Source organism: Ochotona princeps, chromosome X (genome assembly GCF_030435755.1).
Source record: "Ochotona princeps isolate mOchPri1 chromosome X, mOchPri1.hap1, whole genome shotgun sequence".
Lineage (NCBI taxonomy): Eukaryota > Metazoa > Chordata > Mammalia > Lagomorpha > Ochotonidae > Ochotona > Ochotona princeps.
Genome location: NC_080865.1, coordinates 38,897,769 through 38,920,935, shown reverse-complemented (window position 1 = coordinate 38,920,935; position 23,167 = coordinate 38,897,769). Strand labels below are relative to the sequence as shown.

Here is a 23,167-nt window from a genome sequence, read left to right as displayed (position 1 = left end):
CTATTGCTATTGGTGTTATTATTATTATTGCTATTATTTACTATTGTCATACTGTATCCAGCCAGTCTCCATCAGGATGGAAATCAATTTCAGTCATCTGAGACTTCAAAATGCCTTCAGAATCCTCTAGTTTTAAGAAGGTGTGGGTCACCAGGAATCCAGCATCTTTACACAGCATCAGTTGTTCAGGCCAGTATATCACCCACTGTGGATCCCTGTTTAGGCCAGTATACCATCTCCTCCATACCCACATAGTCTTTCAAGATCTCATCTGTACAAAATTGTCAATCAAGTTAATTCTTCACGTCCACACATACAAAGATTATTTGGGTTCTATTTATTCTGGAATCTCAGCCCTTTCAACTAGGAAGCATAATATGGAAGTAGGATTACTTTAAAGCAGTAAAAGTATTCAATAATGTTCTAGTCAGATAGCTGCCATTTTGCCCCTCATTCTTCATTCTGATACTTCACTTTTCTGGCCTTGTTCTAATGATAAACCAAATTACGATGGCCAGATACATGTGAAAACAAGGGACAAGATTACTCAGCCTCCTGGATTGAATTTCTAAACTTGTTCTCATTTCAACAATGTTATTTATGTCTTGCTTTCTGGCAATCCTGGGACCCGACCTGAGCCTATTATTCATTCTTGGATTTAGTCTATCACACTTTCCAATTAGTGATATTTGTCCATAGGAACAAAATAAATAGGAGAAAGGCACAGAGATAAATATGTACTGATTATCTGCTGTGATATTATGCCAATTACTGTGCTTTTTAGCTTGAATATATTCTCTCATGGCTGTTGACTAGAGTATGTATGCAATAACATTTATCTCTTACTGACAACTTGCTGTTTATCAAACATTTTATAAGCATTTTCTTGCCAATTCTCATATACCTGTTGTACCTATGAAGAATGGAACCTTTACTTTAAACTTACAGAAACATGTACAGAAGAACAAACAACAAAAAGTGAACTAAGGTCATACAATTCCTCAGCAAGCATCAGAGACAAGCTGTGAAAGCAAGCAGTTCCATGAAATTCCATAGCCTCAAAAATACTGGTTTACAAAATTGCTCAACTTAGTGGCATACAGTTAAAATATTTACAAGATTTTGAAAAGATTTATTTTAATTGGAGAGGCAGATTTACAGAGGAGATACAGAAAGATCTTTCTTCCATTGATTCACTCTCATGTAGGATGTAGCCAGAGTTTAAGAAATGAATTCCTAGATATGGAACAATGACTCAATTGGCTAATACTTTCCTTGCACACGCTGGGATCCCATATGGGAAATGGATTTTGTCCTAGCTGCTCCACTTTCCATCCAGCTCCCTGCCTGTGACTTGGAAAAAGCAGTGCAAGGTGGCATAAAGCTTTGGTACCTTACAACCACACGGGAGACCTAGAGGAAGCTTCTGATTCCTGGCTTCAGATTGACTAGGCATTAACCATTACATCCATTTGGGAAGGGCAACAGGAGCTGGAATATCTTTCCTTCAATAAACCTACCTTTACAAGAGAAATAAATACAAATTTTCTAAATAATAAGGAAAAAATTAATTCCTAAACTTTGACTCTCATTGTCTCTCATCTGGGTTACTAATCACAATTAAGTCTTTCAAAGATGCAAATGAGAATCTGGTATGAGATAATTGGGAAAACTACTGATTATCTTAAAATACAATTGGAAGTTATTATAATGAAATTCAAGTTAAAATGGGTGTTAATGGGTAACTGTGATTCAAGGTATCACTCTTACTAAGAAATCTGCACTTCAACAAGATGGCTGTCTGCACCCAAAATCAAGGTCTGAAGTTGGGATAACAGTAAAAGATATTGCCTATTCATCTCCATTATAAGAAATGTTCTAAGAGATTCAAGATGGTGGAATAAGATCAGGACACTTTTGAACAGCCTGAAAAAATTAGCCAGTGCAAAGCAGAGAGGGCACATTCCAGGAAATAGGAGAGGGCAGAACAGCAGAGGGCACCTGGAGACTATCAGACACAGGAAAGCATCTCAGAAAATGCTGTGGTGTTGTAGTGACCAATAACACAGTAACATTCAATGAGCCATGATCTGAACTGCACCAGCAGCCGGAATTCCACCAGCAACAAGGTGGGAAGAGGAGTTCACCAGGAGCTCAGGAGGTGAACCCAGACACCTCCTGTCCATCCTGCTGGTTTGTTTCATTTGAAAAGCAGCAAAGGCAGAGTGGCAAGTCCCAAACATGAGGTGAGGGAACATGCTGCTTTTCACAGCCCAGTTCACAGCCTAGAGCCAGATCAGGTACCATTTGGTGTAGGGAGGCAAAGGCTATAAGACAAGACTGTGCATCCACTGACCTGGGAGTGAACTCATTTCTGGCTCAGTAAACTGCAACAACATGTGCCATCTTACAGGTTCCACACAGGATAAGTCTGGATGACCCTCAGGATGACCAACAGATCAAGAACTCTAGTAGGGGTACATCAGGTGCCATTTTGTACAGTGTGGAAAAACTTTAACTGCAGGGGCAGCAATGAGCTGTGCATGTGCTGAGCTTGGAGTGAACTCCCTGAGGTCAGTGCATTGCACTAGTCTCACAGGGAAAAAAAATACTGACTCTGGCAACATATGGGTCAAAATAATCCAACTGGCCCTCAGAACTAACAGCCAACAGGTTCTGGTAAGATCACCACCAAAAACAAACTAGCTATATAGCACGCCTGGTGTCTCCCTAATCCTGGAAACTGCTCCAACTGGAAGTGGGAGAAAGGTTGTACAGACAATGGTCCAGCCTCAGTACAGGATCACAAGAGGCAGAGTGGTAAGCCAGGAGCTGGGACTACGGAGATCATGGTCGAAGCCTAACATAAGAACTCAGATTTGGAGCTCACTGGAGAGAGTGGCACAAGTGACTACAAACAAACAGCCGTGTGCCAGCTGCAATAAATAAAATCCAACTGTAGATGTGTGGGTGACACAGCTTAGAGACCTGCACCCTAAGGAGAAGAATCTGATAAGCAGAAGTACAGTGACCAGGAGCAAAACAAGAGACAAAGGCACAATCAATATTACTGAACACTCCCCTGCAAAGGAGCAAAAGCCTTTGCCGATCTCAGAGGTAACTGAGGAAGAGATCGAGAAAACGGAGCATACAGAATTCAAAAGAGTTGTTTCAAAGCTTCTCATCAACAACGAGAAGCATGTAATACAGGACTTCAAACAATTCAAGGCATATGTCACACAGGAAATGAATCAAATGAAAGCTGCTATGTCAGAAATGAAGACTACAGTGAAGCAAATTAAAAGTACAGTGGAGAATCTCCAAAATAGAATGAAGGAGGCAGAAGAAAGAATGTCAAAATTGAAAGATATTTCCTGTCACCAGCAGGAAAGCAAACAAAAAGCTGGAAGCAGAGCTTGGTCAAGCCAGAAAAAGTATTCAAGAATTGAAAGACACTATTAAAAGGCCAAATAAAAGAGTTATGGGAGTCCCAGAAGCTGCAGAAAGAGAAGCTGGGCTTAAACATGTAGCTAATGAAGTAATAAGAGAAAATTTCCCTTAATTAGAGAAAGAATTTGGAAACAACATCCAGAATAGGCATAGAACTCCCAACAGGGTTAACTCAAAGCAATCTTCACCACAACACATGATAATCAAGCTCTCTTGAATCGAACATAATGAAAAGATCCTTAAATGTGCACCTGAAAAAAAATCAATTGACATATAAAGGAATGCCTATTAAATTTACAGGAGACCTCTCACAGGAAACTCTACAGGCCAGAAGAGAATGGAGCAGCACAGTACAGATTCCAAAAGGAAAATAAATTATCATCCCAGGATAATGTACCCAGCAAAGTTCTCCTTTGTCTTTGAAAATGAAATAAAATTCTTCCACAGTAAACAAAAGCTCAAAGAATATGCCTCTTCCAACCCTGTCCTGAAAATGATACTTAAAGAGGAGAACATCCCGGTGAAATAACAATAGAAGGCTAAATCAATTAACAACCCATTGCTAAAATGACAGGACCAAATTATCACCCATTCATACCAACCCTGAATGTAAATGGCTTAAACTCATCAATCAAATGCCACATTAGTAGACTGGATTGAAAAAACAAAATCAATCTATTTGCTGCCTACAGGAGTCATATCTCAGTAACAAAGATCAGCGGAAATTATATATCATGGATTTTGATTTTTTTTTTCTCTTCAAAACTCTTTTTCATTAAATTCTTCATTGATTCATAGATCATATTGCAGCATCATTTTCTTCAAGTAGGTTCTTGATTTTCTTTTTCATTTCTTCAGCAAGACAACAGTCATTTAGTAGCGTGTTATTTAACTTCATGGCTTTTTTCATTTCTTTTTTCTTCCTGTTGTTGATTTTATTTGTGGCTTTTCATTTAAGCGGATATACACTAACTATAATGGAGATTATCACATCTGGATGGATGTTATTTAAAACTTCATGACCTTGGGGGTTTAAACTTCCAGCAGCCACCCGGCTGCTGGGGAGACTTAGGACGGGGCATTTCGCTTGGATCCCAGCTCCAGCCACCACGTGTACTTGGTGAGCTGTCCCCAGGCCTGCCTGGGCTCCTGGGGTTGCTCCCTTTGGGGTGAGACTCCAGGGCTATGTTGGGCGGGTCTGGAGTCCAGGGCCCACCCGCCACTCAACTTGAGCTTGAGTGGTGGATGGGATAGGGGAGGGGCGTGACCTTGGGCCTGGGGGTTTAAACTTCCAGCAGCCACCCGGCTGCTGGGGGGGCCTCAGGATGGGGCGTTTCACTAGGATCCTGGCTCCAGCCACCACGTGCACGTGGTGAGCTGTCCCCAGGTGGCCAGCAAGCCATTTGGCACCAGGCTCCGCCTGCTTGCCCCCCCACCCCCCGGCCAGGGAGCTCTGGGGTTTTGGTTCTTTGATTTGCTGCTTAGGTAGCTCCAGGTTGAACCCACAGTGCTTCTGAGATCTGAGTCAATCCTAAAGATTCCCAATGACAGTAACTCTTCCTTTGAAGAACTTGTAATCACTTAACAATGCTGAGCGGTGAACACCTTTCATGCAAAAGCTATGGCTCAGGGCTTGTCCAGCAGGATATCCTATTACCTGACATGATGATGGATCAACAGAGGGGTCACGTTAGGCAGGGCCATGATATTAACTAGCATTTGAGAACCATATCTGGGGGTAGATTCTGTGGCGGATGTGTGGGCCAAACCCTACGGAAATTTTAGCCCCACTGGTTAACTTAAGAGTTTGTGTGGTGATGGACTAAGTTAGGTGTAACCAAGAAGCTTGCCATAAATTACAGGTAAAGGAACCCTCAACAGTCTGGACTGGTAAAGGCAGCAGCACCCTAATGTGCATCTGAATAGGGTGTGGGGTGGCCCGGGCTGCAACATTCACCAGCTCATACAAGGCCAAATGGAAGGCCACACTGCGCTGGGCACTGGCCTAAAACCCAAGGGCATGTATGGGAACTGGGTCTGGGAGTGGATCAAGTGGAGGAACTTGGGAAAATCCCCTGCGAGCCATAGCTCCTGCTGGTGAACATGTGGCCCAGTCCTGGGGGTTGAACAAGCTGGGCAAAGTAGCTCCAATGGCTGGCTAATGTGGGAATTGTTAATGGAATGGGATTTACTGGGCAGGATTGAGCAAACCTTAGCCTACAAGCAAAACTAGAAACCAAGATGGAACACAGGTCATTGGATGTCTGATGGGCTGGGCTAGGTTATAACCCTCACCAGCATTAGCTGGAATTTGGGGGTTAACCTGGCCAGGCCAGGCTACAACACTCACTGGCAAATGCCAAGGTGAGGTGGGCCATACAAGACTGGGCTGCAGCGCCCAATCAGCACAAGTGAGAACCAGGGAGGGAGGGGGCAAGACTGATAGGGGGAATGTGGAGAGCTCCTCTGCTGGATAGCCACTCCCACTGGAGAGCATGAGCTGGGGTGGGGGCAGACTAGACCAGGCAGGGCTACAACACCTGTAGGCATCATGTGAGCTAGATCAGGGAAAAGCCAGGCTGCGCTGATTGTTCCTACTAGTGCAAGCATAAATTAGAGTGGGTTATGATTATTTGGGCTTTGCCACACCATCAGGCTGGCACTGGGGGCTAATTCTGTCAAGTTAAACAACAGAACTACCTGAAGAGTGCACGATCTGGGAGTGGGAGTGGCCTACAAGGGCAATGGTGGGCGCCTCCCTCTTGGGTTACCACTCCCACTGAAGAGCATGAAAACCAGGGTTGGGGCAGGGGTGGCTAGAGAGAACAGCACCTGCCAGTATGTGTGTGGGCTGGAAAATAGGGCAGGTTGGGTTGCACTAGGCTTCAATGCCCATTGACATGTATGAGAGCTAAATGGGATGTGGGACAAACTGAAATACTTTGCGGTACACACTGGCAAGCATGGGAACCAAGGTAGGGGGTAGGCCTGTTGGGTGTTATGGGGAATCACCCCGACTAGGCTGCAGCTCCCACTGGTTTGTGTGAGGGCCAAGTGTGAAGTGGGCAGAATCGGGCTGGATTGCAACACCCATCGGGTCGTGTGGAAGACACGGCTGGGAACAGAACTGATCCAGCAATTGCAACTACCAGCATATGCATAAGCTGGTTGGGACCCTGTATTGACAAGCACACAAAACAATCAGGTCTGGGATCACCTCAGACGAAGTTTCTCTGGGGATCCCTCCAACTGAGCTCTGATCTCAGAACTCCAACCATGAAGAGACTATGTCAGTCAGTAGATTTTGAAGAGATTTTATCGTGATTGGAACAGTGAGATTGGCAGCAATTCAGAACTGTTGAACTATCAAAACTGCATGAGCAGGACCCTCAGAGGATGCCCCACATCGGGGGCACTGGGTGGGAGGCTGGGTGGGACTTTTCCCTTTCCCTCATCCCGTACCCCAGATACAGAAAAAAAAATAATATTAATGTGGAAAAAATGGTTTTACCCACTTTCTTGTAGCCCTTGACCATTTGTGCCCTAATAAACTATGTAAAGATTACCGAAATTAAAGAATTAAAAAGATGATAATAAAAACAAAAATGAAGCAATTTTTTTAAAAAAAAAGAAGAAAAAATAGACTTGCTCTGTTAGCTTTTTCCTCTCAGTGTCATCGTTTACCTGAGACATAGAAGTGAATGCTTCGCTCATCGATTCCAGCCTTGTTTACAGCTATGCAGTAGTATATACCAGAAACATTGCTGGTCAGTATAGACAGTTTGCTCACGATCTAAAGAAAGACAAGAGATACATTAGTCAGTTTATTGTGGGAACTATTGCTATTCAGCAAATATTTTAGATTCTTTCCTCCTTCTGGCAAATAGCAGATCTTCTACTTCTTGCTCATTGTTTCTTGAAGGGGCCATGAGATTTCTTCCTAACAATGATTTGAGAGTGGACATGATGTTGAATTCTCCAAAGATGGAGTACTTACTTGCTATGATGAAACACCACAACAGTTTTCTTTTGACATGATAATGACCAGTGTTTGAGATTATGGTTTATATGCTAGCTTCAGACCTTAGTTCAGGGCAATAAATAAAATAAATAAATAAATAAACTTTCCCATCCTGCATATACGCATGGGTAACATAAATTTTGTTGATTTCTAATTGAATTTTGGGGTTGTCTGCTAGCATAGCATAAACTAGGCCATTAGGATTGATACATAAGGCTACCATGAAATTTTGCTATATTCCCCCATTAATTTATCTAACCTTATCAAACCATTTCATAATTTTTCAAACATGTTTATTAATTTTTAAAAGATTGATCTATTTTTATTGTAAAGTCAGATTACAGAGAGGAGAGACATAGAGAAAGATCTTCCCTCTGCTGGTTTGCCTCCCAAGCAGTCACAACAGCAGGAGCTGAGTCAATCTGAGCAGGATTCCTAGGAGCTTCACAGGACAATAGAGAAAGAAGACACGAGTGGTTGCAGTCCTGCACTCAGGTGTGAGACCCAGACTGAATTTGTAGCTAATAGCTTTGGACCTGCTTAGCTTTGGTTGCTGCAGACATTTAGTGAGTGAATCAGCAGACAGAATCAATCACTTTCTTTCTCAACTTTAACTCTGCTGTTCAAATAATCCTTTTCTTCGAAAAAATTGTATATTAAGAAATTCAGAGGAAAAAACTTTATAAAACTATGTGAAGAAAGTGAAAAAATTAAGATTCTCATTGAATTTTATTTTTTGATTGTCATGTAATATTTGTAAACATTTTTGCAATGTTTTAATTAAAACATGCACTTCATTTTTTTTAAAGATTCATTTCTTTTTTTTACAAAGTCAGATATACAGAGAGGAGGAGAGACAGAGAAGAAGATATTCCGTCCTATGGTTCACTCCCCAGGTGAGCGCAACGGCCGGTGCTGTGCCAATCCGAAGCCAGGAACTTGGAACCTCCTCCGGGTCTCCCACATGGGTGCAGGGTCCCAAAGCTTTGGGCCATCCTCGACTGCCTTCCCAGGCCACAAGCAGGGAGCTGGATGGGAAGTGGAGCTGCCGGGACTAGAACCGGTGCCCATATGGGATCCCGGGGCAAACATGCACTTTAATAATAAAATCAATTAAATTATATTCAACTTTTACATATTTATTGATTTGTAAAGCATAGCAACAGACAGACAAAAACACAGGAGACAGAACTAGAGATCTAAGTGTTGGTTCACGCCCCAAACGGTGCCAACAGCCAGGCTAATGCCAGGATTCTGGAGTTCCGCCTGGTTCTTTCACATGGATGGAAAGGGTCCAAGTATTTGCAGGATTATAGGCTTCCTAACTGGATGCATTAGCAGGAAACTTAATTGGAAACAGTGCAATCTGGACTCAAATTTGCACTTGTATATGGAATGCTAGATGCTGGCTTCTCAAGTGAAAACCTCAGCTACTCTATCACAACACTGCTTCCATTGCCTTAAAATTGTACCATTCTTTATGACCAATTAAATCTTCTTTCCAAGGTATTTTTGAGATATACCGTATATTATTATCAGCTATGTGTCTTGGGCACTAGAAAAATGCATTGTTAAAAGAGTGGAGGTATGGGGAAAAAGAGGCATGGGTAGAGACAAAACTGAGTAAGGTGGTTCTGAAAAATAAACAGTATCTTTTTGAGAACTGAACACAGGCTAGTTGAAAATCCAAAATTACTTTTTAAATATCAGATATGTTTATTTATTTATGTATTTGAAAGGCATAGCAACAGAGAAAGAGGGAGAGACAGAGAGACGTTCCATTCACTGACTCACCCTGAAATGGCCACAACAGTCAGGTCTTGGCCAAGTCAAAACCAGAGGCCTGGAACTCTGTCTAGGTCTCCCACATGGGTGGCAGAAGCACAAACACTCAGGCCATTCTGAGTGTTGCGTTCCCATGCACATTAGCAGTAAGCTGGATCAGAAGCAGTGTAGCCAAGGACTTGAATCATCATGCATGTGAGATACTGCCTCATAAGTTATAGCTTAATCCACTCTACTGCAACATCAACCTTAAACAGAATTCTATTGGTAAGAATGATTTGTTTCCTACTTGCTTTCTCTTATTATGCATAGTTCATAATCTGTACTTAATTAACCTGTAAGGAAAATATATGCTAATTGATATTAATCATTTTAAGTGTCTTGTCTCAACCTATCAAATTAAAGGCTACAGCATACCAAATAGTTTAAGTAAGCATCATTTGGGACATGAATCATAGCAATCATCATAAAGTCTGACTTCTGAGCAGTAATGTTTTCCCTTGAGAATGGTTCCATCTGCAGGATTTTCCACACAAATGCGTGAGAAGGCTCAATAATTACTTCTTCAGCTAAGCAAGTCCTTCCCCTGCTCCTTTAACTTCCATTGGCTGCACTCCATTACGATTGTTGGTGTACACTGTGTACTTCTATAATAATTTATCCCCCATTCTGAAGGGAAGAGAAAATAAAGGAAGAGAAGGACTTGGAACAAAATCACTTTAAAATGTACAGCTGCATTTGTTCATGTGAGATGTGATCAATTACACATCATGCACTGGAGGCCAAGGATTAAGTTCCTAAAAAGGCTTTTACTTGCATTTGCCAGCTATAAAATTAGAAAAAAGAGGCCAAGTTTCTAGAAGCTGAGAACAATCCCCAAACATAAGCCAGAAAAGAAATGGTGACCTCAAATCCTACAGCCTGAATGAACTTGAAGTGAATTTTTCTCTAAAGCACCCAGAAATAAATGCAGCTCTGTGAATACTTTGATATCAACCTTGTGAGACTCATATTTTATCCAGATTTGTGATGTAGAGGTCTGAAAGATGATACATTTGCATTGTATTAGGCTGCTAAATTTGTGACAATTAATTACAGCAGCAACAGCAAACTGGTATATGTTTAATTACAACTGACATACTATCAAGGAGGAATTCCCCAAGTACTAGCTCCTAGGTGGTACTTAAACTTTGCTTGCCTCCCTACACATGCAAGCCCCACGGCTCCCATTTCATCATTTTCTTATACTCAAAACTAAGATTACATAAGATTGTTTCCTGCAAATAGATCTTTTAAATAAAAAGAATGTCCAAAAGAGTTGAAACCAAGTTTACACTATTCCCTAGGAAGAATGATTGCATAAAGGATGCAAATGTTTCCAAACTTATTCAATATTTATCATCCCAAATGTTTGATACAATGCTGTCTCTGTGTGTGCATGTGTGTGCGTGCGCATGTGTTCTCATGATTTAATATTTGGGGGCTGAGACACTAAATTAAGTCAGTTGCTAAATCTATCTGCTCTGGCTGAATTCTTTTTTCTACCAGGAAAGCTTAAAGGCACTTTCCTTTAGTCAATGAGACCGAGAATTGAAAGAGAATAGTTTTCCTCCAATACTTAAAAGAAACCTGGAAGGAACTGATCAACACAGTTTCATCTAATTACTACCATTGCAGAATTTCAGAGAAACGTGCTGAACATTTCTAAACACTGGAGACATTCCTCGATACACTGTCATAGATTTTTTATTTAATTATCTTGTCATGATGTAACAGACTCTATTCACTTTAAATTTCTTAAGATATACTTTATGGGTTATCATCTGTACTACCTTTGCAAATGAACTGTGAATATTCATGGTCAGGGTGTAGTGCTCTAAAAATATCCATAAGCCAAAAGAGTTTGTTGTTAATTGGATTCTCCATGTGTTTATCGATGTTTTAGTTATTTTTATATAATATTAATAGTCACTCAAGATTATATGATATGACATTTTTATCCATTAACTTTAAATCTACATTCTCATATTTTAAACATAGCATATAACATTAAATGTCGACAAATATCTTGTTAGAGTTACAAGCCAGTCTAGATTATCCCAAAATCTGCCAAGATCAACAAAATTATACTTCAACACAACAAATGGCTAAATACTAAAATGAAATAGACATGAGACAGCTGAATGGTACCCTATAGCCTTTTCAAGGTATATAGCAGCCGGTCCGGTCCTGTATATAAACTAAAATTGAGATGTCAATGAGCTAATCATAGGTTGTGGTTAGGACTTGTTTTTTGTTATTTTGTTCTTTGTTTTTTGGGTTTTTTTTGTTTTTGTTTTTGTTTGTTTTTTTTTAACATACTGGTTACTCAAAACCATGTCAATTCCATAATATTGCAAATTGCTGTTGATGTTATATTGGGACTCTTAATTGACTGTGATATTATACCAGCTCTGACTTCGGACCAGAAATGGTCTCCCCAAGAAACTGTTCAACCCATCTGGACAATAAGTAGCTGGACTCCATGCTTGATATATGTTTGCAAGGAGGGAATCTTGATTGAATTTGAACTGTAATGCTGCATCAAGGTGGAGGAATCCACCAGGGGGGAGGGGAGGGGGAGGCGAAGGGGGATTCCCAAAGCCTATGAAACTGTCACATAATGCTAAATATTAATTAAAAATAAATAAATAAATAAATAAATAAATAAATAAACATAGCATATAGTTAAGGTTTCTTTTTATCCATATAAGTACATTTTCATTGGACTGTTTTACGTATTAGCATTTAATATGGTTATAAATATGATAATATTCATATTTAACATTTTATCATTTGTTTCCTAATTGAGTCTTCTGATTTTGTTCCATTGATTCCACTTTCCTATATTGTTTTCAACATTTTTACTGTGTCATTTTAAGTAATCTACTAGCTTTTTATCTATACCTTGGGATTACACTTTGTTGTTTTATTCTGGGTTACATTGTACAATCTTAAATTTTCAAAGTCAATTTAGAGTTAATATTGTGCAAGTGGTGTAAAATGTAAACTTTCCGCCATTAGCAAGTATTTACCACCCCTGGGTCTCCATCTTTTATGCCATAATTGACATATTATTAAAAGACATTACAGGGCCCAGTGTGATGGCCTAGTGGCTAAAGTCCTTGCCTTAAATGTGCTGAGATTCCATCTGGGCACTGGTTCTAATCCCAGTGGCCCTGCTTCCCATCCAACTCCCTGCTTGTGACCTGGGAAAGCAATGGAGGATGGCCCAAAGCCTTGGGTCCCTGCACCCACATGGGAGTTCCAGAAGAAGCTCCTGGCTTCTGGTTTTGGATTGGCTCAACTCCAGCCATTGTGGTCACTTGGGAAGTGAATCATCGGGCTGAAGATCGTCCTCTCTGTCTCTTTTCTTCTCTGTATATATGACTTTGCAATAAAATAAATAAATCTTTCTTTTAAAAAAACAGATTACTGAGTTTAGACTAACTCTAGCCTTGACTATCTTGAAGTTTCTAACCTAATGAGGATGATAAGATTCATTCTATCACTCTTTTGTGAATTTAATCTCATATGCAAACTCTTTTGCAAACAATTATTAATCCCCAATCCTAAACACAATGTTTTTTCTCACTCAGTTTGTAAGTGTCAATAATAAGAAACAATGATATCGATCCTTTAACAAATACATCCTTGGTTTCAAGGCATGCATTAAGATACTTGACAAACAATATCTATCTCACTTACGCATCACAACATCCCTGCCAAAAATCAAATCTCTCCCTGTTTTACACATGAGAAATCAGACTAAAGAGGAAAGGGAACTTCCAAATTCACAGAACCTTTAAGGGACAGAACACTGAGTTCAAACTGCATCCATCTGTCTCAGCTTCGGATGAAAGAGCCTTTTTTTCTTTCTCTCCTTTTTTTCTGTAGATCTGCCCTTCCAATACAAGTAAATAAACTTTTAAAGTAATGCAAGATCTAAGAGTTCGTATGCAGCAAAGTCTCGGTTGTGAAAAATGTTTTAAATAGGTAGTATTTGTTGCCTTATGAAAAAGCACACTCTTTATTGCTTATTGAGTGATTGGCTAGTTGTTCTGGAGTGAAATAATTTATTAGTCAAGTTTTCAGACAAGAAGAACTCTGTACAAACCAAACTTTAGTAGATCTAGGGCATTAATTTTCTACTGATTAGCTTAGTACTCCTACCCGAAGCCTAGCTCTCTAATTTTTCATTTGAAGATTTGACATGAGAGAAATAATAAGAAATTAATACTTCTACCACAAAAGAAGACATAGAGTCAAGGAATGGATAGTAAAGAATGAAAAAAATATATATACTCACTTAGGAGAAAGAAGGTAACCTCCAATACGGCTCCCCATGCCTCCATTTTTTGATCACTCAGTAAAAAATCTACACTAAACTCTGTCCAGAGGAGCTGAACTGTTTTCATCTCTATCTATAAATTCACTTTATCTGCTTTGGGGAACTCAAGTAGCTACACTGGAAGTAACCACTGAGGCCATATGTCAGCTCCCTCTTGCACAGGTTCCCAACAAGCATTCTTACCTGAGGTGAGCATATTTTTCATACTTTACTTGTTTAATATTTGTGTCAATTAAGGCTCACTAAACTTTGGGTAGTTTAATGGTCAGTTAACTTATTTAAGTTTACAGTAAATTATGGAAACTGGAATAACAGCCTTCGACACACCCCCCCCCCCTTCTAGCTCCTTATACTGAAAATACTTTCTAGCAAGCATTTGCCACATGATACTTATTTTCTTCATCTGAAAAAGAGATGGGTGTGCCCAACACTCAAAAGTCTTCTTATCGCTCATAAAACTGAGCAGTTACTTGCATACCGATATCCCTTCCAATGAGCAATGGTTCTTCTTCATTTATCTGCCTCAGGCAATGTTTGAGCATGGAGTAAGTGATTTATCAATCATATCTACTATTAAAAAATTAAAAAAATTTTTCTATCACATAAAATGATATTTTGTGTTCCCTTTTTGCAAATTACTCATTTCTGCTGCTCAGGTAACTTACTTAGATATCTAGGAATTCAAAGTGTCTCAAAATTCATTCATTTTGAAAACCTGGAAATCTTTCCATAGCCTTGGTATTTGGTCCTAAAGGAGAATAACAACTCTATAGTAATGATGAGAAAAAACAAATTCAATTCAAATACGTGATTGAAAAATAGATACTGCTTTTTTACTCTTCATATGCTTTTTCTTTGTCTACAGTTCTTGAACAAATAGAAAACAGTGTCTGAAAGTTGCAACAGAAGATTGTTTCGGGAAAGGTGTAGACATAAAACTTGTAACAAGTTCGACATACACAATAAGTATATTTCAAGATAGTTTCTGGAAGTAGAAATCATTATTTACCATTGAAAGTCTATATCCTGGGCCCAGCGGCATGGCCTAGCAGCTAAAGTCCTCGCCTTGAATGCCCCAGGATCCCATATGGGTGCCGGTTCTTATCCCGGCAGCTCCACTTCCCATCCAGCTCCCTGCTTGTGGCCTGGAAAAGCAGCCGAGGACGGCCCAATGCATTGGGACACTGCACCCGCGTGGGAGACCTGGAAGAGGTTCCTGGTTCCTGGCATCAGATTGGCGCGCACCGGCCCTTTGCGGCTCACTTGGGGAGTGAATCATCGGACGGAAGATCTTCCTCTCTGTCTCTCCTCCTCTCTGTATATCTGACTTTGTAATAAAAATAAATCTTAAAAAAAAAAGAAAGTCTATATCCTTACACTACTGCGCATACTATTTACCCAACAAAAGAGATCACCATGTATGTAAGAGACAGTGTCATGGAACAAATGCAGAGTTTTGTATCAGAAGGCCCAGAATAAGCTTTATATATGCCTTACTGAGCCTCAGTAGCATCATCTGTGATATGGAAACACTTGTAATGTCTTTCCTGTCTAAATGACAATGAGACTCATGAAGCACACAGAAGGGCAGTGTAGCACAATGGTTTAAAGGAATAAACTGATGGGCCTGGAAAGGTAGCATAACACCTGAAGTCGTCACCATGCACTTGCCGGGACCCCAAATGGGAGCCAATTCTAATCCCAGAAGCCCCACTTCCCATCTAGCTCCCTGCTTGTGGCCTGAGAAAGCAAAGACAGCCCAAATGCTTGGGACCCTGCACCTGCATGGGAGACCCAGAAGAGGCTCCAGGCTCCTGGCTTCGGATCTGCTCATCTCCGGTCATTGTGGTCACTTGGAGAGTGAATGATCTGATGGAAGATCTTCCTCTCTGTCTTTCCTCCTCTTTGTATATCTGTACATCTTTTAAAAAATCTGATGCCAATTGCATGGATGTAAACCCTGCCCCTGCCACTTAATAACCTCTACAGTCTAGGAAAGTTAGATGATGAGGTCAGTGAAAATTTTTACTTTCTTCACATTTCTTGAACTTTTAATAATATTCAACATAGTCAACTGTTCCCCCTGTGACATGGATCCCTCTGTTGGATCCAAGGACATCCCATTCCTGATCTACATACTGCTTTATAGACTATTCCTTCTGGTTGTTTTGCTGATTCCTCCTCTTCAGTTTGATTACTAAGTAATGCAGGCTCCAGAACTCAGATCTGGCTTTCATTGATTATTTGTAGGAGATATCTCGCAGTCCAACAGATTCAAGCATCATGGAATGGGGGAGTGGGGAGAGGGAGGGAATAAATTGTGTCTATGAACTACATATAGCCTGTTCTCTTTGTATTGATATCACACTAACTTAAAAAATAAAGTATCAGATGGTGATTTTTAAATCATTCCGATTCTCTATCTTCAGCCTGATCTATCCTCAGAGCATCAGATTTGTACAAACCAGCTCCCTTATTCATATCATTTTTGAGTATTGCATCTCAAATTCAACATGTCTAAAACATTATGCTTCAATCACCCTCCCACTGACCATGATCTGCTGTTCCTCTGATCTTTCCTATATCAATCATTAGATTACCAACCATTCAGATAATTAAGAATAAAACTGGGCCAGGTGTTTTAGCATAGTGGTTAAAGTCCTCGCCTTGCATGCACTGGGATCACATGTGGTCGCTAGTACTAATCCCGGCAGCCCTGCTTCCCATCCAGCTCCCTGCTTGTGGCCTGGGAAGGTAGTAGAGGATGGCCCAAAGCCTTGGGACCCTGCACCTGCGTGGGAGACCTGGAAGAGCTCCTGCCTTCAGATTGGCTCAGCTTCAGCCATTGCGGTCACTTGGGTAGTGAACCATCAGACAGAAGATCTTCCTCTCTGTCTCTCTCCTCCTCTCTGTATATCTGCCTTTCCAATAAAAATAAATAAATCTTGAAAAAAAGAATAAAACTTCAGAATCATTATAAACTCCCCTTCCCTTCACCCCCTCACAAGTACCCCATCAGCAAAACCTGTCAGCAATGCTTCTAGAAACATGTCCAAATTCCATTTATTTCTGTCTATACCACACCCACTCTATTTTCAATAAATAATTCTTACCTAAGCGCAAAATAACTTGTAACTGATCTATTGGTTTCCTCTCTTGCCCCAGTCAGAGAGAATGGGATTTCCAAATTAATTCAAAGCAGTAAGATGTCATTAAAACATTCATTGAGGAGTGGACAATGTGGTACAGAATGTTAAGCTGCTGTGTCACACTGGAATTCCATATGGACACCAGTTTGACTCCCAGCTCCTCCACTTTCAATACAGCTCCCTGTTAAAGTACCTGTGAAAGCAGCAGATGATGGCCCTGGTGTTTGGGTCCTTGTAACATATGTGGGAGACCCTGATGGAGTTCCATGCTCCTGGATTCATCCTTGCCCAACCCCAAGCCATTGTACTCCACTAGTCCATTTCAGTAGTAAACCAGCAGATGGAAGATTCTCTCTCTCTACCCACTCTCTTTTTTCCTCGTCTCCCCTTTTTCTCTGTAACTCTTCCTTTCAAATAATTAAATAATTTTTTAAAAGCACTCATTGATTCATACTTTTCAAAATAGCTGTTAAGTTTCCCTTTGCAATGAGGAGAACATAGAAACCATTTATTATGGACTCTGATGTCAGGTCTATATCTGTTCTCTAACTTCAGTCTTTACTCTTTCTCTCACTAACCACGCTACAGCCATACAAACTGTATCGTTGTCCATCAAATTTGTCAAACCTCAAGATCTACAAAATGCTTAAACTTGTACTATGCATTATTGCAACCAAGGGTCACATGTGGTTATTAAACACTTGAAATATAGCTACTACAAATTGAAATGTCCAATAATATGCATAATACAGACAATATTCCAACTGATTTGCATTAAAAATAGAATGAGGTCCTAGTGATGCTAAGGTCAATGCCAAATTTGAAATATTTAAAGTGAATAACCCATTACTTCAGCAAAGCTGACAATTAAGTGCACTGTTGCAAACTATGGTGATATTGGTAAAACATGTCTTCTGATTTCCTGCACAACAAACACATTTTCATAACAAAGTTTAAAATAAAAAAAAAATGAAATTGAGTTCATAATGTTTCCCTGGCCAAAAAAACTGAAATACAGATTACGAATATGAAGCTGCTTCAAAAACTGCATTGAAAATTGCATTAAAAAGTTTACCTGGGGGTGTAAAAATGTTTGAGATCTACACAGCTTTTTCATAGAAACCATTTTCCATTACTTTTGATGATTCCACATTCATATGGGTCTCAATTTTTTTCTCTAAAATAAATTTATCTTTTAATTCAATTTTATAAAAATTTTTTGCCATACTGATATTTTATACTGGTATTTTATTTGAAATGATAGTAGTTTTAAATATACTTGATTATTAAACTATTAAATATTTCTCTTTTTCTTTGTGTAATGTTAAAATCAAAATCATATATGAATCTTATACTTTTCACATATTTCTCACATGCTGGTTGTTTTAGTTAGTGCTGGCTTAAAGTATATCTGGTAGCAGGAATGGCTTCTAAGCTATTAACTGTGAAATTGAGAATTTCCATCTCAGAAACACTATTTAATTTTTTTTACTAAAGTTATTCCTTTTTAATCCAAAGTAAATTCTGCACCTTTATCATTATCATCTTTTTATCATGAACACTTTAATAATATACATTTCCATTATTTCTTAATTTTTACTGATACTCATTGTATTTTTACATATTTATAAAGTACAATGTGAGGTTTTGATTCATGTGTATATTTCATACCTAGCATATAGACTTATATATTTATCATTACTTTATGGAGAGAACATCCAGAATTCTCTCTTATATTTTAAAATAAAGGATGCAAAAAAAATTAAAAATGAAATACAAAATCAAATGTTATTAATTATATTCACTCTACTATGACATGCACATAAGAACTTATTCCTCCAGCGTACCTCTAAAGTTACATGCATTAGCTAACCTATTCCCAGGACTCATGCCCCCACTCTCCTCAGTCTCTAATAATCACTATTCTACTCCTAACCTGAGTGAGTTTAACTTTTTTAGGTTCCACACATGTGTGAGGTCATGTTGCATTTATCTTACTGCATATGGCTTGTTTCTCTTAACATAATAACCTCCAAGATTCTATGATAATTTCATTACTTCATGGCTGAATAGTCCTCAATTTATATGGATTCCATATTCTCTATTAAATCATCCTTTGATGAAGATTTGGATTGACTGCACATGCTGGCCATTTTGAATAACTGTTGCAATAAATACAACATTGTAAGTATCGCATCTTTAAAAAAAAAACACATTTCTTTTGATTGGAAAGAAGATTTAGAGAGAGAAGGAGACTGAAAGATCTTCTATTTGCTGGTTCACACCCCAAACGGCCGCAAATTGGCTGAGTCGATACAAAGCCAGAGCCAGGAGATTCCTCCAGGTCTCCCATGTGGATATAGGGTCTCAAGGCTTTAGACCATCCCCAACTGTTTTCCCAGGACACAAGCAGTAAGCTGGATGGGACAGGAACTGGTTCCTATATGTTTGGAGGTGGAATAATAGTCAGTTGACCCCCACATGCCAGTGGTCCCAATACATGTATTTTTAACACATTTATTTCCTTTGGTATATGACAAGAGCTGCATTTCTAATTTTTTTCTTTTTTCTTTCTTTTCTTCTTTATTTCAAAGATTTACAGACAGGAAAGATGAAATAAAGATCTCCCATCTGTGCTTTCACTCCCCAAATGGCCAAAATGGCCAGATCCGAGCCAATCCAAAGCCAAGAGCCAGGAGCTTCTTCCAGGTATCCCACACAAGTGAAGCGTCCCAAGGCATTGAGCCACTCTCCACTGCCTTCCCAGGCCACAAGCAGGGTACTGGATGGGAAGTGGAACAACTGGCACATGAGCTGGCACCCAGATGGGATGCTGGCACTTGAGCCAACACTCTGGCCCTGCCAGTAGTGGCATTTACACATCATTTGATAATTCTAGCTGTAGTTTTTAAGAAGCCTCCATACTGTTTTCGATGATGATTATGCTAATCTGCAGTTTCAGCAATAGTATGCAAATGTCCCCTTTCTCCACATTCTTACTGGCAATTGCTACTTTTTATCTTTTTCATAGTAGCAATTCAAACTGAAGTGAAAGGATACCTTATTGTGGTTTGCATTTGCATTTCCCTGGTGGTAATGTTAAAACTTTTTTCACGTACATGTTGGTCGTTTTTATGTCTTCCTTTGAGAAATGACTTCTCAGAACTCTAGTACATTTTCATTGAATTATTCTTGGTTTATAATTAAGTTGCTTCAATTTTTGATACATTTTGAATATTAATACTTTGTCAGAAGCTCATATGTTTTGCAATCAATTTCTCCCATTTCTGTATGTTTCCTCTTTGCCCTATTGGCTGCTATTTAGAAGTTTTTTGACAATCTCATTTGTCATTTTTCCTTTTGTTGTCTTTGTGTTTGTAATCATACCTGAAAATATTTGCCAGGCCTATGTCCTGACAAAATTACTCTGTGTTTTCTACTAGTAGTCTCATAGTTTTGAGAATTACATTTAAGTCATAACATATACTTAAGAATTACTTATTTGAAAAACTGTGTGTGTGTGTGTGTGTGTGTGTGTGTGTATAAGCAAGAGAGAGTCAGACAAAGAAGCATTTTTCGATCCACTGGCATGCTCCCCAGATGGTCACAACTCAATCTGAGTCTCTGGCAGGGTCCCAAGCACTTGGGTAATCATTCAATGCTTTCTCAGGCTTACCAATAGGGAACTAAAGTGTAAACAAAGTAGTCAGAACTTCAACCAATACTTCAATATGAGATGCTGGCATCTCAAGCAGCAGCTTAACCTGCTGCACCAGAATGCTGGTCACCTAATCTATGAGTATTCTTTATACTTGATGACATGTAAGTGTCCACTTTTTTACAGATACAACCATCCTGTTTTTTAGCACCATTTATTGAAATATTATTGTTTTATTGGCTCATTTATCAAAATTCAGACTGCTATAAATACATGAAGCTATTTCTTGGTGCTCTATACTTTTCCATTACTGCATTTGTTCAGTTTCTCACCAATATCATGCTATTTTAATGATTACACTTTTGTGGTATATTTTAAAGTCTATTAGCATGATGCCTACAACTTTGTTATTTTTTCTAATGATTGCTTTGGCTATTTTTGTGTTTTCTGGTTCCACAAAAAATTCACAATTGTTTTTTTCTAATTCCTAAAAGAATGACATTGGCAATTTGATGGTGATTACGTATAATCTGCTGCTAGCTTTTACTCATATATTTTAATTATATTGATCCTTCTATTCCATGAACAAAGGATTTATTTCCATTTTCCTCTGATTGCTTTCATCAATTTTTGTAGCTTCCATTGAAGAGATATTTCACATATTCATATCCCACTGTGTTTCATTCATATTCCATAACAGAAAATAAGCAATATGAGGAAAAAAGGAATACCTACTTCACTTTTATCACTGTCACAGATATGTACTAGAGATAAAAGTATTTAAGTAAATAAATTTTACTGACTGCAAAACTTATATCCAGAGATTGGGTTACTAAAATTCACACAGCTAAGTAAGTTATGGAGCCAGGATAACAACACCAGTTCCATGATTCCCATTCTGGTGAGTTATCCATTGCATGGAATTTCTGTCCTTGGCCATACCCTGAAGACCTAAATTCATATTTTTATTGCATTTTCCATAGTCCAATTGGTGTACTCATCAAGCCTTTATACCTCAATTCTGGCTAGAGGAGGTTAGCACAAGTCTGACAGCATCAAGGTAAACCCAGAGCTCTTTACACTGTTTATATGTACTATATGAGACCATGAAGGCTTTTCTCTGGGTTCCTTAATCCAAATCAGCCTATAAATGCTCCCTGTAATCCCATATATACAAACCATAAATTTCAGAATCCACTTTTAATAGTAACTTTCACAGTAGTCTTCTTTAAAGCAATAAACTGGTTGTTTTCAAGGTCGTGGGACCTAGAAAGAATTGATTCAATAGGTTTTCTTTTTAAAAATGAAGCAATGCTGGCCCGACGTCATAACCTAGCAGCTGGAGTCCTTGCCTTGCACGCGCAGGGAGCCCATATGGGTGCCAGTTCATGTCTGGCGGCCGTGCTTCCCATCCAGCTCCCTGCTTGTTGCCTAGAAGGGCAGTCAAGGATGGCCCAAGACCTTAGGACTCTGCAACCCATGTGGTAGACGCGGACAGGCTACAGACTCCAGGCTTCAGATTGGCACAGCAATGGCCGTTGCAGCCACTTGGGAAGTGAACCAGTGGATGGAAGATCTTTCTCTGTCTCCTCCTCTCTGTGTGTCTGACTTTCCAATAAAGTAAAATAAATCTTTAAAGAAATGAAGCAATATAGTGATTAAAGCTTAGTTTTTGTAATAAGCATGGGTTTAAACGGACTCTAATCTGTATGTATTCCTAGAATACAAAATCAGTACTTGAAGAATAGCTCCCCTCTGTCAAGCTTCTGAGATCAGTTCCAACACAGTAACTCTGAAATGTATACCTTGGTCTTTTCTCCATGTGGCAATACATTTTCCTCAATGGAAAAAATCTTGTTGCCTACATAGAGGTCACTTTTCATAGTCTCACTGGCAAGCAGCACACGTTTGCCCCGTTCCAAACACCTGGAATAAAAATAATAAACATTTACAATTTTGCCATTAGAAAGAGTGATAGAAGCACAGAGCATATCAAGCAAAGCATATTTTTTTAAAGATTTATTCATTTTTATTACAGCCAGATATACAGAGAGGAGGAGAGACAGAGAGGAAGATCTTCCGTCTGATGATTCACTCCCCAAGTGAGCGCAACGGGCCAATGCGCGCCAATCCGAAGCTGGGAACCTGGAACCTCTTCCGGGTCTCCCACGCAGGTGTAGTGTCCCAATGCATTGGGCCGTCCTCAACTGCTTTCCCAGGCCACAAGCAGGGAGCTGGATGGGAAGTGGAGCAGCTGGGATTTGAACCAGCGCCCATATGGGATCCCGGTGCATGCAAGGCGAGGACTTTAGCCACTAGGCCACGCCGCCAGACCCAAGCAAAGCATATTTTCATAGAGAACTAATGACATCAGACAAATCTTCACAAGAAATCTTGCCTACTATGAGTGATACTTTAATTTCATCTAGTTTATAGGTAAATACATTCATAGGTTTTCACTTTGTTTTGAATGCATTCCCCCAAAATCCATGTGATGGAAACATAATCCCAAATGCAACAGTGTTGAGACATTGGAATTTTAAGATGATTAGGCCATGTATTCATGAATGAATTAATGCTGTTTTCACAGGAGTTGGTTCTTCATAAAAGCCAGGTTTGGGCACTTTCTTATTCTTATATGCTCTTGTCTTTTCCTCTTCTGCCATGCAATGGCACAGCATTTAGGCCCTAGCTGAGTGTCATTACCTTGCTTT

The 23,167-nt window shown here is 39.4% G+C and overlaps 1 protein-coding gene across 3 annotated transcripts in view; it reads right to left on the bottom strand.

The window, feature by feature from the left end:
- The window catches only part of LOC101519888 (vascular endothelial growth factor receptor kdr-like), a 189,421-nt gene that overhangs the window by 58,620 nt on the left and 107,634 nt on the right, over nt 1-23,167 (bottom strand). For all 3 annotated transcript variants that reach the window (XM_058658859.1, XM_058658858.1, XM_058658860.1), the window contains exons 12-13: nt 22,259-22,379; nt 7,135-7,243 (exon numbers count right to left, since the gene is read on the bottom strand). In XM_058658859.1, coding sequence (XP_058514842.1) covers nt 7,135-7,243; nt 22,259-22,379 — 230 coding nt within the window. The remainder of the gene's footprint in view (nt 1-7,134; nt 7,244-22,258; nt 22,380-23,167) is intronic.